The sequence below is a fragment of the Pararge aegeria genome, chromosome 4, assembly GCF_905163445.1.
Source record: "Pararge aegeria chromosome 4, ilParAegt1.1, whole genome shotgun sequence".
NCBI classification, from domain to species: Eukaryota; Metazoa; Arthropoda; class Insecta; order Lepidoptera; family Nymphalidae; genus Pararge; species Pararge aegeria.
The window spans coordinates 12572508-12589460 of record NC_053183.1 but is presented as its reverse complement, the minus strand read 5'-3'; the positions used below and the strand labels follow the sequence as shown (position 1 = coordinate 12589460).

Genomic DNA, 16953 nt, shown 5'->3' with positions numbered 1-16953 from the left:
TAGTACTAAATATTGGGTGTACGGTTACATTAATGTCACATTAGTTTACTCTTAAACTTACACTAGGAACGTGGGTTTTACAGTTTTGAATTCGTTATGCGTATTGAATAATTTTGTATGTTCGTTACTTATACGGAAATAGCTTTCTAAGCAAATAGCAACTTAATCTTGTTTAAGTCAAATAAAAATAAATTTTAAATTCAACAAGTGTTTTATTGATTTCCTATACAAACAAATTTGAACGTAATTATAAAACCGGCCGCCATGTTTTGGAGGAACACGGAATAAATAATAAATAAATATACTACGACAATACACACATCGCCGTCTAGCCCCAAAGTAAGCGTCGTTTGTGTTATGGTTACTAATATGACAGATGAATATTTTTATGAATAATATACATAAACACTTAGAATATACAGATAAACACCCAGACACTGAAAAACATTCATGCTCATCACACTAACATTTTCCAGTAGTGGGAATCGAACCCACGGCCTTGGGCTCAGAAAGCAGGGTCGCTGCATACTGCGCCAATCGTCCGTCAAAATACCTAAATACCTAAGAAGAACGAAGAAGATAATTATGGGTTCCAGTTGCTGCATTAGCGACTCACACTAACAACGTAATTTTGGACCTACCAATGCATAAGTTTAAAGAATGTGTTAAAACACATTTATTACAGCGAGGTTATTATACAATTGATGAGATTCTTAATGACAAGGTTGCTTGGAAGCATCCGGCTCCGCTTTCATCTCTCACAAGATAGAAAAATGAATGTTAAAATGTAAAATGTAAATTTTTGATGTTGGAAAAGAACAACTGCTGAGTTTCTTGCCGGCTTCTTCTCGGTAGAATCTGCCTTCCGAACCGGTGGTACAGTCATTACACACGGACAGACTTGACGTTTCAAAAGTGCTTGTATTAGGCCTACTTGAAATAAATGAATATTGAAATTTGAATTTTGAATTTTGAACTCAGGTAGGTAGTAGGTAGCTAGATAGAAAGACGACATCAAACAAGTAGCAGGAAGTCGTTGAATTTCACGACCATGGCGTATGGTAATCTCTACAGAAAACTTACTTCCCAGCAGTGAACGTTCACGTTTAGATAATAATGTATTAATAAACATACAAAATATCAAACTGTTTTATTTATTTACTACCCATTCTATTTCATAATAATCATGTTTTATGCGACTTTTTGACACAATATTTGTATTGTTTTATAAAGGTCCAAATAATTTAAAAATAGTATCGAATTAGCTTTTTTCGAGAAGCGAGTTCGTAATTGACTAGTCGATTTATTGCAAACATGAGAGCATGATGAGCAAACGAGGTCTGTGTACCAATTTAAAAGTATCTATGGCTCGGATTACGCTCGCATACTCGGCATGTGAACGGGTAAATAAGCATCGAATCCGTGCATAATAGGCACAATGCTTCACAATGAACGAATGCCCACTCGACTGAATTGATAAGTGGGCTGTGCCGACGGGGAGCGTAGCCACTCGCCGCCCGACCGCCCGCCCGCCCGCTCCGGCGAACGCCTTCATTGTAACAGACGCTACACATTCCCCGTACCAATTTATGCCTTCTACAGACCGGACTCTCAGAGACTTGCGTAGAAACGACTAGTTTTGACAAACTTATATCATGTCCATGTCCTATATGGTATATTATTATATGCCCGTTGTCCTAATGGGGCGAAGGAAAATATTGGTATATGCCTTAATTTTTATAATGTAAATAATGAGATGTTCCGACTGACAACTTTAGTTATTAATTTTACCCAACGTTGCAAGGTATTCTGTGTGCGGCTGTTTTAGTAGTTTATGTTTGTTTTTTGATTCATCTGTTTTCCAAAGTAGACAGGTAGACTTATTTTTTTTGAATCGTATAGTTTTCTCACACCCAATGATACTACCAATTCGGCGGATAGACTGGAAAAATGTACGATTGGTGGCGGTATTTTTTGAGCACCAATTACAATCGATATTCGGTATTTTTGCTAACTTATTTAGTATTGGATTAAAGGTAGCGCTCCAGTAAAAGGCCGTATAGAAAAAGTTTAGCAGTAGGTAAGGGTTTATATGCTTATATAACATGGATGGGATGGCAGTCAATGTCTTAACCTGTATGAGATTATAAAAAACCTCTTGCTTAAGTACCGATTCAAAAATGTTTTATGTTCACATATAGTATACCTAATTGACAGACCAAGCAGATGACCCACCTTATTTAATGGAAAACCATCGCCACAGATCAAAATTTCGCACTGCACTCGAGGAACACGTCCTGTACGCCCTCTGTATATCATTATTTCTTTTTTTCAATCTGAGGCGTATGTGTTAAGTTTCATGTGCCTGTAACTACGCCGGCAACCAGACCCTTCGGATCGGTACACAGCAATACTGTGTGGTGGTAGAGGCTTTACGGTAGTGCTAACCCGGAGAAGCCTTGTTACTAAAACTACTACTACTACTACTACTACTACTACTACTACTACTACTACTACTACTACTACTGGAAAAATTCATTAATTGGAACAGAACAACTTCCGAAGTTGATAAACCATAATACACTCCATCAAATGAAACCAAGGAATATCAAAAACGGTTTGTATGCTGAAGTTCATACTAAGCTCTTGCGCTGGTTTAGTTACTACAAAGACAACTATATCTTCTACTGCTTAAATGTTTATTGCAAGAGTTATTGAATCTGACAGTTCTGCGGCTACAAAATCTATGATGTGTCGGGTTATGCCGGCGCGGCGGGCGGGCGCCCGCCTGACCACTGGCCGCGGACGGCGTGACGGCGCGGCGTCCGCACGCGTGTTCAGGCTCCGATCCTCCTCTCGCGACTCGCGGCGACACTTGCGGAGTTCCGTCCCAGCGTCACAACTCTCTCGTGCAGCCTCGCTACAAGCTGTGTGTACCATTCCCCGGCCGGTTTTCGCGCCAAATATTACGCGCGCTCACATTTCGCATTCAAATTATGTCCAATCTTTTTTATTTTTATTTTTTTTCTAAGTTACTGACGGATGTTAATTCGGAAAAGTTTAATTGACTTTAGTTGTGATGCGTTTATTTATTGTGATTTTTATTTTGTTCTTTGTGTTTTTACCAAAGTCAACTAAGGCGATTCGATGGCTGTGAGTATATATTTCTATTTTTTTATTAATTACGTGTTAAAAATATCGACTTTGTTATAATTATTTAAATCATATATATATATATATATATAAGTATATTTTAGTACCATACAGGCTACAGCAATAATGACTTTATAATGATGTTCTAATTATTGTAAAAAACCGTTATCTCGGATTAATGTCTACTAGGTACATTAGTAATGCGTACGGGCATGGTAATTTCAATATTATATACGTACAACTTTATTTTATAACAGTTCTTTAGATTTACATAGCAAAATGGAATATGGAGAAACCATCCAAAAACCCTATGAAGAGATAAGTATAAGTATTCATAGGTATAGGTAGTTCTCATATAAAAGTAACCCAAAAAAATTTTAGAACTTATAATAGTGACTATTGTTATTTGTCTGCGTGTTGCTTATGAATGTGTGAGTAAATCATCGTTGTAATAATCTCTAGAGCCACCCTTTCCACTTGATGAGACCTACTGACGGCCCTGTGGCGCAGTGGGCAGCGACCCTGCTTTCTGAGTCCAAGGCCGTGGGTTCGATTCCCACAACTGGAGAGTGTTTGTGCGATGAACATAAATGTTTTTCAGTGTCTGGGTGTTTATCTGTATATTATAAGTATTTATGTGTATTATATTCATAAAAAAATATTCATCAGCTTTCTCAGTACCCATAACACAAGCTACGCTTACTTTGGGGCAAGATGGCGATGTGTGTATTGTCGTAGTATATTTATTTATTTATTTATTTACTATTCTCATAGTAACAGAAAAAGGTGAGAAACCCTATTTGCCCTGAAATGTAAACACAGCTGATGTTATGGTTGTCACTGCGTATTTTTGATGACAACTTTGTACGTATTTCTCTTATCTTTTTTGACAAATATTTTTTAAATGATATACAATATACAAACAAAAACACATTTTGCTAAATGTTTTTTAATACAAAAGCAACTTAAACTGCAGTCTGATTTTTGACTAAGTAGTCTTTCCAATACCACCAATTTCTACGCAGCAGCTTACTGGAACGCTGAACAGCTCAGTATGTATAGTGCTAAAAAGCCGCGGTCGAAGGAACTATACTAATCGATAGTATACTAATCGATAGTGTAAACTAGTTTTTTTTTTAATTTTTCCTGTATTTTTATGTGGTGTACAATAAAAGTGTATGCGTTCATTCATTCACAATTTAATAAATAAACTGCAAAATAGGCCCCCTCCTAAACCCATGATTTCTCACCTTTAATTTTAAAACAGTTCTGTACTGTGCGTCAGTGTTCTTTTAAAATCAGTACCTAGGTAAAATTTATTAACTGAACGTAGAAATATATTTTTTGTTTTGCAGTAGGATAGGTTTACCTATCAGACAAATGAAGACGAAATTCCGGTCCCTCGCCGTCAGTGTTCCGCTTTGGACGTTGAACACCGGAAATAGAGCGTTAGGAAGTTTTCAGCACTGAAAATTTTCACTGAAACTAGTGTTTTCAGTTTGCTTACCTTGCGGTACTTTTTTGACGTTGTTAATACAAGCAGCTGAATATTTTTCGGTGTTTTTCTTATCTATTTCTTAAATAGTATTAGATGCAGTGCCTGATTAAGCAAGTGCGGGGTCCGTAGCAAATTCTTTAAAAGCGCCCTTGTTCTGCTTTGGGTTCTTAATTATAAAGTGGTAAAAATATTATTTAATACTCAATACGTATCTTAAATACAATATATATTTGCTATCTATAGTTTACAATTTTGTGGTTAATTAATAGTTTAGTAAATTACTATAGGCGATGTATGTGTGCGTGTGCGTGTCTGTCTGTCAGTCAGTCAGTCAGGCAGCGATGAGCGGTATTAAATATTATTCCCCTTTCGCTCGGGGCCCGTAGCCATTGCTTATATTGCTACGTGGTTAATGCAGCACTGATAAGATGGACCAAGCAGATGTACTAACCACCAGATGGTAAGCGGAAAAAGTTTGCTTATAACCTGCTCTGGTTATAAGCAAACGTTTTCCGCTTACCATCTGGTACAGCAGAGTAGAGCATCTACGGAAAACGTCCGCCTTGTGTCCATCAGTCCGAGGCATAGGTCTAAAGTCTCATGTGCCATGTGCCCTCACAGCAAATTTTATCTTAAAGTGGTTCGTCATTTAAATACGAAGCAACATTAAAATTTTAAGATTGTTGATTATCTGTCAGTTCACCTGGAAAGCCGATATCTTTTTAATGCATGTAACTAAGAGCTTCAAATGTACACAGCATTATACAATAGAAATTCAAGATACAATTGAATTATTATTTGACGGCCGATTGGCGCCGTGGTCAGGGACCTTGCTGGGAAATGTTTGTGTGATGATCCTGACTGTTTTTCAGTGTCTGGGTATGTATCTGTATATTATAAGTATTTATGAATCGGTAATAGTCTTATTTAATAGATTGGACTTCGATTTCACATTCGGGGGGCGAGTTTGAATCCCAGCACGCAACTCTAACATTTCTATGTTATGTGTTTTTTAAGCAATTAAAATACCACTTGCTGCAACGGCTAAGGAAAACATCGTGAGGAAACCTGCATACAACTTAAAAGAAAGTTCTCTATAAAGTTTTCAAAGGTGGGTGAAGTCCACCAATCGGCACTGGGCCAGCGTGGTGGACTACAGCCTTAACCCCTTCTCATTCACACGTTTACTTTGGGGCTAGATGCGATTTTTTTTATTTATTATTCTTCTCCTACCTAAAACGTACCTTCAGTCGTGTGAAAAGACGTTCTACTGTTTTATCATCATCATCATAATCCCAACTCATTACTGGCCCACTACAGGGCACGGGTCTGTTCCCACAATGTGAAGGGGGGTTAAGGCTGTAGTCCACGACGCTGTTCCAGTGTGGATTGGTGGACTCCACACGCCTTTTAGAACATTATGGAGAACTCTCAAGCATGCAGGTTTCCTCACGATGTTTTCCTTCACAGCTAAAGCAAATGATAATTTAATTGCTTAAAACACACGTAACTTAGAAGAGGTGGGTGCTGGGAATCAAACTCGGCCCCTCGTGTCGAAAAGTGAAGTCGAGTTCCTACCCACTGGGCTATCACCACGACGCTATTATATAAGTATCTGTATTAATGTAACGTTAGACACTATAATAATCCCGTTGTTCGCTCAATCCAGTGCTAAATGCCAGTCGTTACGCACGGGCGAGGTAACCGGAGCCGCACGGTCCCCTGCTCCCATCGCTCCCTAATTGAACATTGCACTAATGAGCGGCGTTGTTCCGTTGCAACCCGCAATTATTCGCCCCGAGATTACACCCGGAAATATCCCTGGAAATGGCAACTTTGTCCGATCACGATTTCCAGTAATCGGATTTTATTAATCCAACAATTAATGCAGATTGCGGCGAGAGAGAAGAAGTCAGCACATTTTAATGGAATGTGTGAGTAGCATAGTTCACAATAAAAATGTTAAAGAATTTAACATAACTTATATGTTTGACAAGTCCCAATTCCTAGTTTGTTTTCTATATAATTTTAATTAAATATAATAGTGCAATAATTAGTGTATATCGACCAATTACCGGCCCACTATAGGGCACGGGTCTCCTCCCACAACGAGAATGGGTTAAGGCCTTAGTCCACCACGTTGACCCAGTACGGTTTGGTGGACTCCACAAACCTTTGAGGACATCATGTAGAACTCTCAGGCATGCAGGTTTCCTCACGATATGTTCAGTCACCGTCGAAACTCGAAGCAAATGATATTTTTATTTACTTAAACCGCACATAACTTAGAAAATAACGAGTGCTGTTATAACCTAAATACAGTGAGCTTATAAATAGTAATATATTCAATCAATGTCTAAATACTTACAATGCCCTCTAAAGGACTTAAAGTATAATTAATCTATGTATACTTCCAAAATGAGAAGGTTCTATTTACGACTGTTTGAATTTTTTCTTCTATTTGTTCACCGATTCATTCATTGTAATACCTACGAATAACTCATCAAGGGTGTGAGGGTCATTGAAATTGGTCGATTTATTTTTTAATCCATGGGGTTCGAGAGAAGTATAAACCAAATTTCGGCTGCAAGCACTAACATCGGACTCTCATACTATCAACATCCATTTCACCTATAAAAGTCCCGCCAAATACGTACCGAACCATCTATATACCACCACCACCTTATAACCACGTACCACTATATAAAATAGAACCACCTGTCTATCGCAACTCACAGATATGCCAAAACACCTAAGTTTACTGACTTTTTAAAACATAAACAAAACTAAATGTAAAAAGAGCGATTTATGGTGCATTCCCTCACGTGGAAGTGTCACAGCCAAATGCGGGTGAAATATTTATCACTCGTTTGTTCTATTCCGAAAATATTTTCCTTCCTATTTATTACTTTATGCTATGCTATGCCAATGTAAATTTGCTTTACGATATTAGTAAGGGTAAGTTTGGATAAAATATAAAACTCATTTAGCTGTTGCTCCTGACTTCGCCCGCGTCATGACTTTCTGAGCTGATAACTTGTATGCTTTACGATATTAGTAAGGGTAAGTTTGGATAAAATATAAAACTTATCTAGCTGTTGCTCATGACTTCGCCCGTGTCATGACTTTCTGAGCTGATAACTTGTAGTGGAATAAAAAAAAGAGTCCAAGGCCATAGGCAAAAGCTATTACCCACTTAAAAATAATAATGTGTAGAATGTAGAAAAGACGATCGTAGCTTGCGCTACGCTACGTCTAGAACCGTAGTCCGTAGAGATAGTTAGGCATAGATTATGTTAAGTAAAAAGACATCTGATCTAAAAAAATAAAAGATATAATTTTGCCTATTGTTTTACGATAATTTAACGTTACTTTGCTCTTCAGAGCTGTATTCATGTAGCGTGATGTATATAATGTGGTATCACCTTAAAAGAGCACAAATGATGCGTTGTAAATATTATTTACAGTTCATGCGAATCTGAACAAAAGTTAACTGGATGAATTAATGCAGTCATTTACAATAAACTTAGGGTAGAGTTCCACTTCCCAAACAGAACAAAAAGAATAAACTTTTCTTTTTATTTTTATTTTTTAATTAACTTTTATATGCTTAGTACTTAAACTGAAATTTCAGAAGAATGGGATGGTAATATAGAAAATGAACAGCTTTTGAACGGCTAGTCCCTAGGTTAATGGCCTTCGCACACCATATCGATTAAAAATCCACTCGACTTGAATTAAAGCATTGAAATGTGAGCTTTATATCATGTGACAAAAAGTGTTGTTTGATGTGTATTACATAATATATGTAACGCGTAGTCGATTCGTCGTTCACTAGGTACACTAAAATTGTGCAAAGTTTACTTGATTTCACATAACATAAAACTCACATTTTAATGTTTTGATTTGTGTATAGTCAGTGTTGAGTTGACATGTTTTGTTTATAGTCCCAGGTGACCGAAGGAGAAGGTAGTACAAATTCAGCCTAATTTGCTTCGCACATTCAAATACATTAAGAATAGAAAACACACGTTTATTCACTTGTCGTTATAGCAAAAATTGCCCTATACTGTCTGTGCTCTGTTGCCGTGACACGACGTATAACGTAACGTATGACGTAATTTAAATGAAATGCATCTACCTAGCGTAGTCTATAAGGACTAGATGTTTTTAGGTAGGTAGGTACGGTAGTAGCTAAGTATATAGAGACTAGATTCGATCTCTACTCTGTGGTTACATTACTTAATTGAATGCCCACGGGAAATTTCAAAAGAAGACATGAGTATGTTTGCCGATCCGTTTAAAGAAAATATATTGTTGGTATTATCTCTACTAAGTACATAATATTTTAAAGCTTTTAACGTTATTATCTTATGTCCGGGTTGTTATATAACCTTTTTAAATAATGCAAGTAATAATACTGAACAATATTTTGTGGGTAAGATACTTTTTTAGATTTACATTATTTGTAAAATATTATGTACTTAGATAATACCTTCAATGGATATACCTTGGATACAGTCGATTAGGGATATCTTTGATTGACCTTTGTACAGCCCAAAGTTTCTTGTGAATCTAGAGCTTTCTCATAAACCTTATGGTTTATGACAATGCAGTATAGAAAGCCCTCGATTGGTTTACTTCCGGGATATCTTGGGAAGATATAGAGTTAGGCCCGACTAAATTTGTTGTGGGATTCTGTTTAAGCCCGGGCGCAATACCTAGAACCCTCAAAGTTTAACTTTACGAATTTTTTTATCGTCGTTTTAGTAAAATGTAAGAATTCTCATAAACCTTATGGTTTATGTCGCTCCAGTATGGAAAGCCCTCGATTGGTTTACTTCCGGGATATCTTAGGAAGATTTAGAGTTAGGCCCGCCTAAGTTTGTTGTAGAATTCTGTTTAAGCCAGGGCGCAATACCTAGAACCCGCAAAGTTCAACTTTTAAGTTTACGAAATTTTTTATCGTCATCTTAGTAAAATGTAAGAATTTTTGAAGTTCGTTTTGACTTTTGATTTTTTGGAGTTGGTGCATTGTGGTTCGAAGATCCCTGGCCAAATCCTCTACGGGCTTTTGTTGTCCTTCTTTCTCTATCGTTGATTCTTATCTACATTTATTTTTTGTCAGCTACATATTATCCTAGGAACATTTTATCTCTTTCATGTTGACCCAATTGCTGAAAGCCTCCACGTACTATAAAGATTTTTCTTTGATTGAAATCCCTTATGGAGTATAAATAATCCCTCGGAGAGTAACAATCTTAGTTTTCGCTGAGTTAGCAAGGGCCGTGTGTGGCAGACCGAAAAAAATAATTCCCTCGCTTGAGTTCCCTGTGACTTTTCCGAGCCGTCCCGTGCATCTGGCGGGACCTATTATTAGGGGACCGTTCTTAATGCTTTCCTAGGATTTTTTATATAACTGTAGTCTTAGTTTTTATGACTGTGATTTTTATTGAATTCTCCCATACACATTCTCCAGCGGTACACGACATGCCTGCGAATGAATAACGACCTACTTCAACGAATTTTATTGCTCTGAATCAGACATAGCATTCTCCAGCCTTTTATATTTTTCTTATAACAAAGGAAACCTAGTCACATGAAGCTAAATGGCGGCGAATGTAGGTACATATTTCAAAATACTGATACAGTTCGAGTTCAATGTTGTTTTGCGCATTATTTATTTCCTTTTAATAAAACAACCTTTTTTACATACTACAAATAATTTAGTACTGTCCTATAACCTAAATAGTACTATGCAAATAAGTAATGAATATGTTTTAAAAGGTTTTTTGCGGTGAAGGTGAAGGGCTTCGCGAGGGCTAATTTCGCGAAGTGCTGAGTAACTAAGGCTGCCTTTCCATCATGTGCGAGAAATGTTTAGCAAAGGATGTAAACCATATATAATATGGTTTAAAAACAGCATTAAAAATGAAGCGATATACTTATTATATGATATAATATTTTCGCTTCATTTTAAAGCTCTCATTCCTAGGGCGATTGGAATGCAACGATGGGAATGTTTTCTGATTAGCCGACTTTAAACAAAGGTATTTGAGTGAGACTAACATAAAATCAGCTAATAAGAACAATCAAATGAGAACAGTAATATAGGTCAATTCAGGATTAAAAGGTTTATTTTTTAGAACGCGCTAAACTCTGTAACTTCAAAACAGATTTATATATTTCCTTACGATACGATTCTTAGGCATGATGAACTCGGATGAGAGAAATTTACTTAACACACGAGAGTACGCAGAAGGAGTCGCGGGAGATTACTAGTAAGCATATATACCTACTCGTTGAAGCTAGACATAGCTACTATTCCTAGTCTTATTTTCACTCCATTAGCTTTTGTACGAAAGAAAACACCATTACACAAACCATCAAATTAGCTTTGCTTTCTCGCGCTACTCGCTACCTCGTGGAAAGTCAACTTTACAATTAGATAGCTAAACATATATTTTGACGTGACAACGTCTTATAAATTGGTTTGCCGGGTGACACTTCAAGAAATTGCGTAACGCTCCGCTCACGTTATGCGCTCACAATGAGAGCGAGTGAGAGGCACGCGTCCCTTCCACTCGGGCATGGTTAGCCCGCCTAAGAGCGAGACAGACAGACATAAAAAGTGAAAGGCACGCGTCCCTTTGTAGTAAACGCTGTTTCATTGTACGCAAATGTATTGCAAGTTATTGTATGTATATTTGTATATAAATACGTATGTATGTGTAAAGGTAAAAATAAAATTTTGTTAATATGAAATTCAGTGCGAGATTCTTTGTATAAATTAATGTTTTAAATATAATTCTTTGTATAAATAAATGTTTTAAATTGTTACTATTATTTCATCCTTCTTCCTACTATACGAATGAATATTCACATTAAAATTATTTTACCACTCAAAGTCGTTGTCACGTAAAACTTTCGTCCGTATACCGACTTTACAGGCAACCAATTTTTTGTACACCCAATCTCCCCTTGTGAAGTCCACTCACATTTTATCTCTAACTATTTCCCAGTCGTGACACCGACTAAGACTGTCCCTGCAAATCAGCGCTGCAGCATCAAATACCTAGCAAATCTTTATACTAATACATAAAGCTGAAGATTTTTTTGTTTGCTTGAACGAGCTAATCTCAGGAACTACTGGCCCGATTTGAATTAAACAGGGACTTTTAATTGAGATGTTATCACGAGTTTATAATATTACATACCCAAGGAAAACAGTTATTTGTGGAGGTGATTTTTATATTATGACGGCCGATTGGGGCAGTTGGCAGCGAACCTGCTTTCTGAGCCCAAGGTCGTGGGTTCGATTCCCACAACTGGAAAATCTTTGTGTAATGAACATAAATGTTTTTCAGTGTCTGGGTGTTTATATCATGTATATATAAGTATTGCAAGATATAAGTATTGCACGCCTCATAGGCAAAGCGTTGAGGTGGGCATTACTGTCAGTTTACGCACACCGAGTGATGCTCCAACTGAAAATGTCACTTGTTGAGAAAAAACACTAATTATTATTTAAAAAAGTTCTGTCTTGGACGTCCGTGTGTCTGTATGTGCGGATCCCGTATATAAATACTTCACTTTTTGACTTGGTTTTTTTTATAGGCTTCATTATTTTGAGGAATAGAAGCCTATTACTTTTCATGGAATAATTAGATGTAGTTTAATTATTATTTACAAAAAATCTCAATTTCATTGTAATGAATGAGATTATGAGACGTGCACTTTTGGATTTTCCAACTGTTTATTTATATTATTCATAAAAATATCTATCAGTCATCTAAGTACTGATAACACAAGCTATGCTTACTTTGGGGCTAGATGGCGATTTTTGTATCGTCGTACTTATATTTATATTTGTATTTATATTTATAGAACAATAAACCACTTAAAATATCTGTAAAATTACACGTAAATTAAATGCTATTTACAGAATACGTGTTTTAGTATCTTCTCACTTCATTTAACGATTAGGTACTATTCGTTGTAATTGATAAATGCTGAAAGCCGACGTACACTGAATTCTCTAAAGTGGGCCCTTTACTGACTCCAGTTAACATTGCTTACCCAGCGCAATCGACTATTTTTTGCTGCTGCCACTGCCACTCATCTCTCAAATAAACTGTTACTACTACATACACCGAAAAAGAATGCGGACGAAGTCGCGGTCAACAGCTAGTCAAATATATTTGCTTCAACGGTAAAGGATAACATCTTGGGGAAATCTGTATGCCTATAGGTTCTCCATAATGTTTTCAAGGTCGTGTGAAGTCCAATTAGCACTTGCCCTTGTTGGAACCCTTCTCATTCTGAGAGGAGAGCCATGCCCTGTCGGTGGTGGGCCGGTATTGAGTTGAAGATGATGCAAGTGATACGCACATAACTGAGAAAGTTAGAGATGCGTTCTATGATTCGAATTCAGCCTCCCGAAAGCGAAGCCGAACTTCTAATCACTAGGTTTATCACTGCTTCAACAAACTTAAGTACGAATCTATAATAAGCGATGCTGAAAAGAATTCAACGGCTACGTTTTGTACACGTGATTCGAAACACCAATTCACATGTCTTCAGCTTTCATTGTGAAAGCTATTTTTTATTTGGTAATGAGCCGAGTAGATGCAACGGCGAACAAGTGCAACAAATCGTCCCGGGGCCCGCTTCATTTGATCTGACACGAATTTATCCACGCCGCTGTGCTCTTTATTTTCACCGCCGCCGCTGTTGCTCGCTTTGTCCTGACAAATTCATAAATTACCGACATCCTCGGCGATGTGTATTTGCTCGGCTTTTATCTTACTCACCGCCTCCCCGTTCGGGCGTATCGACGGCCACTTTGAAGTCGTGGTTATTCATTAATTGAATATGAAACGATAAGTAACTTTGACAACTTCATTCTAAATCCATTGAGCATATCACATCAACATAGCCACCTATAACAATACTTATCTGTACTCGTTAAAGATAAATAAAACGAAAACTTCGATATCGAAATAACTGCTTCTTATTATAAGCTCATGATTAAACGAACCGTGTAGTTTGTTCGGGCTAACGGGAACTTCTAAATAGATTTTGTATGTTGGACTTTTGGACTTTCACACATTTTCACAAACACGATGCAAACATACACGGAGTGACATACTAATTACTTTTATTTCTGATATCCCTGAGGAGTGAAATGGGGGTTTGAAAGTAATCGTTTAAAAGTTAAATTACTTTAGAACACTTTAGATTCAGAATACTTTATTGGGCATAAAGAAACAAGTACATTTATAATGGTATACAAAAAGACACATTAGTTATCAGTTAAATGATCCAAGCAATTGTTACAGCAATCTGTGGTTAGATAAAAAAAAATTTCGATATGTAGAAATTGGAAAACTTCTGCCCCTATACTAGGATTTAACCTACATTAGACATAATTTACTTAAGAGGAGGTGAAATAAATCTTTGGGGGTTTTTTAAAAACTGCTCCGTGAATGTAGAATGAAAAACTAGAGTTTACCTAGCAGACAGCAGTAGAGTAGGAGGGGGGGGGGGGGGGGCATTGTTTTTTATAGTTTCAATTAAAGGACAAGCAGATGGCCCACTTGCTGGTATGTGGAAAACCATCGGCAATTAACAGAGCAAACACTTCGCAGGGCATGCAAGGACTGCAACCACGCCCTTCAGAGCGCAGCATAACAACAATGCTTCTTAGCGGAAGAAATAAGCATGGTGTTAGAGCTTCTCTTCGTATAAAAAGCTCTAGTAATACTATATTTCGAGAGGCAAATTATATGAGAACAAGGTGCTGGCAACCACCTGGTTGCTGGTATCAGAAAGCGAACATTAGAAGTTAAGTTACTCACTTACCTAGGGATGAAAGTGGTAGTAATCTAAATGCAAGTCCACAAATAACGTTTACAAAAGTTTAATTAATATTTAATCTATGGACATCCAACTTTGGAAACTTAGAAGTTGTGGATGTTTTTGTTTCCGATTTTAGTTTATGAGACCCAACATACCAATCTATTTATTTCGTGACTAGCTGACCCGCGCAACTTCGTCTTGGCCAAATCGGTTAGTACCATTTTTAATATCTTAAAAAACCGGGTATCTAAACTTACCGGGTCCGTTTTATTTTAAACTATATTATCCGCAGCCGGGCCGGCTGCTGAATTTATCTTGCTTTTAAATTTCTATACCCGTCGTAATCTAAACGATAGGTCCAATTTGAATAATTTAAAAAAGGAATTTGAAGGTACATAACCAATTTTAATTATAAAACTAGTTAATTGTATGAGGATGAATATCATAATAGGAATGTCCCCATCTTTCGATTGTACCCATGTTTTGATTAACAAATTTTAACAAAAAGCGGTTATTGTGACTTAACTATAACATTTAGACATCTAGCCTCACGCCTCGCGGACATTTTGTAGCTAATAATGATCAAAAATGTAGCACACTATTTATATGTATAGTCAATCATCTTCGCGGCGTACGCCAGTAAAGCTCGGTATGACATCTTTAACAAACTTCATTATATTTCAGTCAATTTACAGAAAATCATTATAAAATATGCACTTAAGACTTCCGCATGAGTCACTCCGTTCACTAGTGAAAACCGTATAAAAATCCGTTACGTAGCTTTTCAGTTTTTCGCGCACAGACAGACAGACGCGGCGTGGGACTTTGTTTTATTTTATGTAAATATAAAGATAAAGATAAAGATAACTGTGGAAATCGCATCTATAGCCATATGGTCGCTATCGCTATGTAGCGTTAAAGCCACCAATTCGTTTTCTATCTGACTTCTCAGTGTCTCGGTTCATCCTGATTCTCTGTTGATTCTCTGTTTTTTTCTGGGGTATACAATAAAATGTTAATTTCTTCATTCATTCATACCTAAGTATGTAAGTATGAGTCGAGAGACAATCTAGTTTACAATCCAAGTAAAAACTATCGCTAAAATGAAACTATGGCTAATGAACTACAGCGTATATGTTGGTACTAAAGTAAAATTGCTGTATTTCCGTTACGCAGTGCAATGCGTCATACAAAGTTGCCGCTCGCGCTTTGCGAGTTGCCTTAGTATTTTCTTTGCTACGCTCCGTTTGACTAATGAATGAGTTTTTAACCGACTTCCGAAAAAGGTGTAGGTTCTCAATTAAGTGAGTAGGGAATAATGGGTATCATTGGATCACGGGAACAGCATTTAATATAGCTCTGTAAATATTTCACCACGTAGCTGCACTTACATACACGCGATGGCGTCCCTAGCCGCGATCTCTGTGCCGCAGCGGAAAGATGTTTGAAAGAACTTCGACCATATTAGTTGATATCTAGTACAAAAAAAAAATAGGTAGGTACGTGCTATTAAATAAAATAGTTTGGCTTTCTAGTAATTTTAGTCCTTGAACTTTTTAGTTTAATTTAAGTCGTTTCCTCGCTGGTCTTGTTACGCTACTCAGTTGGCATACAGTTCAAATATGGATTACGAGGACCTGGATTTGATTCCCGAGCCGGTTGAAGGATTTCATTGGACGGGTACTCGATTGCAAAACCTTTGCTACGAGGGTGAAGGTATAATCAACTATATCTCAGCCTGTGTAAAAAATCGCCGAAAAATATAAAAAGATGAGTAGATATCAGCAATTTTAGCTTAATTAAGATAATGAGTTAGCTGAATCTCAAAGCTGTTTACTAATGCGGGTTGAATGGTAACTCTTGAATGGTAATACGAGTATCAATCACATCACATTGTCTATTGTTCTCGCAGTACCAGTGATTATTCCACCTCGCTAGCGAACGACAATGCCTGAAGATATTATCAAAACACTCTTAGTAAGTGCTAGATTAATACTTACTTTGACTTTGAAATACTCTGTGCCTGTGCCAAAATCTGCTTAGTTTTATTAAAAAATAAATATTTATTATATTATTTTTATGTATTTTGTATATATAGTATATTCAAATTTTATTGTATTAGTATGTAGACTTTTGTTATTATTTAGATATATTAAATGTACTTAGTAGTTATTATGAAGTATATTGTAGCTTTATTTGACCTATACCACAATTAAATCATCTTACTCACATCCTGGGGTAGCTGGAAGAGATCTCTTATAGAGATAAGCTTTCCTTTGTACATTTCATGTATCTTATGTTCACATTCACAATTTATGGTACATAAATAATAAATAAATAAAAATAATATTTTTATTAGAACTAAAATAAACCAGTCTTTAATGCAAAAAATCAGAAATCTAACGTGCATACACAATTAGCTTCTAAGTTCAAACTTATTT

The 16953-nt window shown here is 36.6% G+C and overlaps 1 protein-coding gene across 1 annotated transcript in view; it reads left to right on the top strand.

Moving 5' to 3' along the window:
• Window positions 1-2858: 2858 nt before the first annotated feature.
• Window positions 2859-16953, top strand: part of LOC120637938 (protein Wnt-11b-2-like) — a 38015-nt gene continuing 23920 nt past the window's right edge. Inside the window, exon 1 of the mRNA XM_039910010.1 lies at window positions 2859-3153. Coding sequence (XP_039765944.1) covers window positions 3080-3153 — 74 coding nt within the window. The 5' untranslated portion in view covers window positions 2859-3079. The remainder of the gene's footprint in view (window positions 3154-16953) is intronic.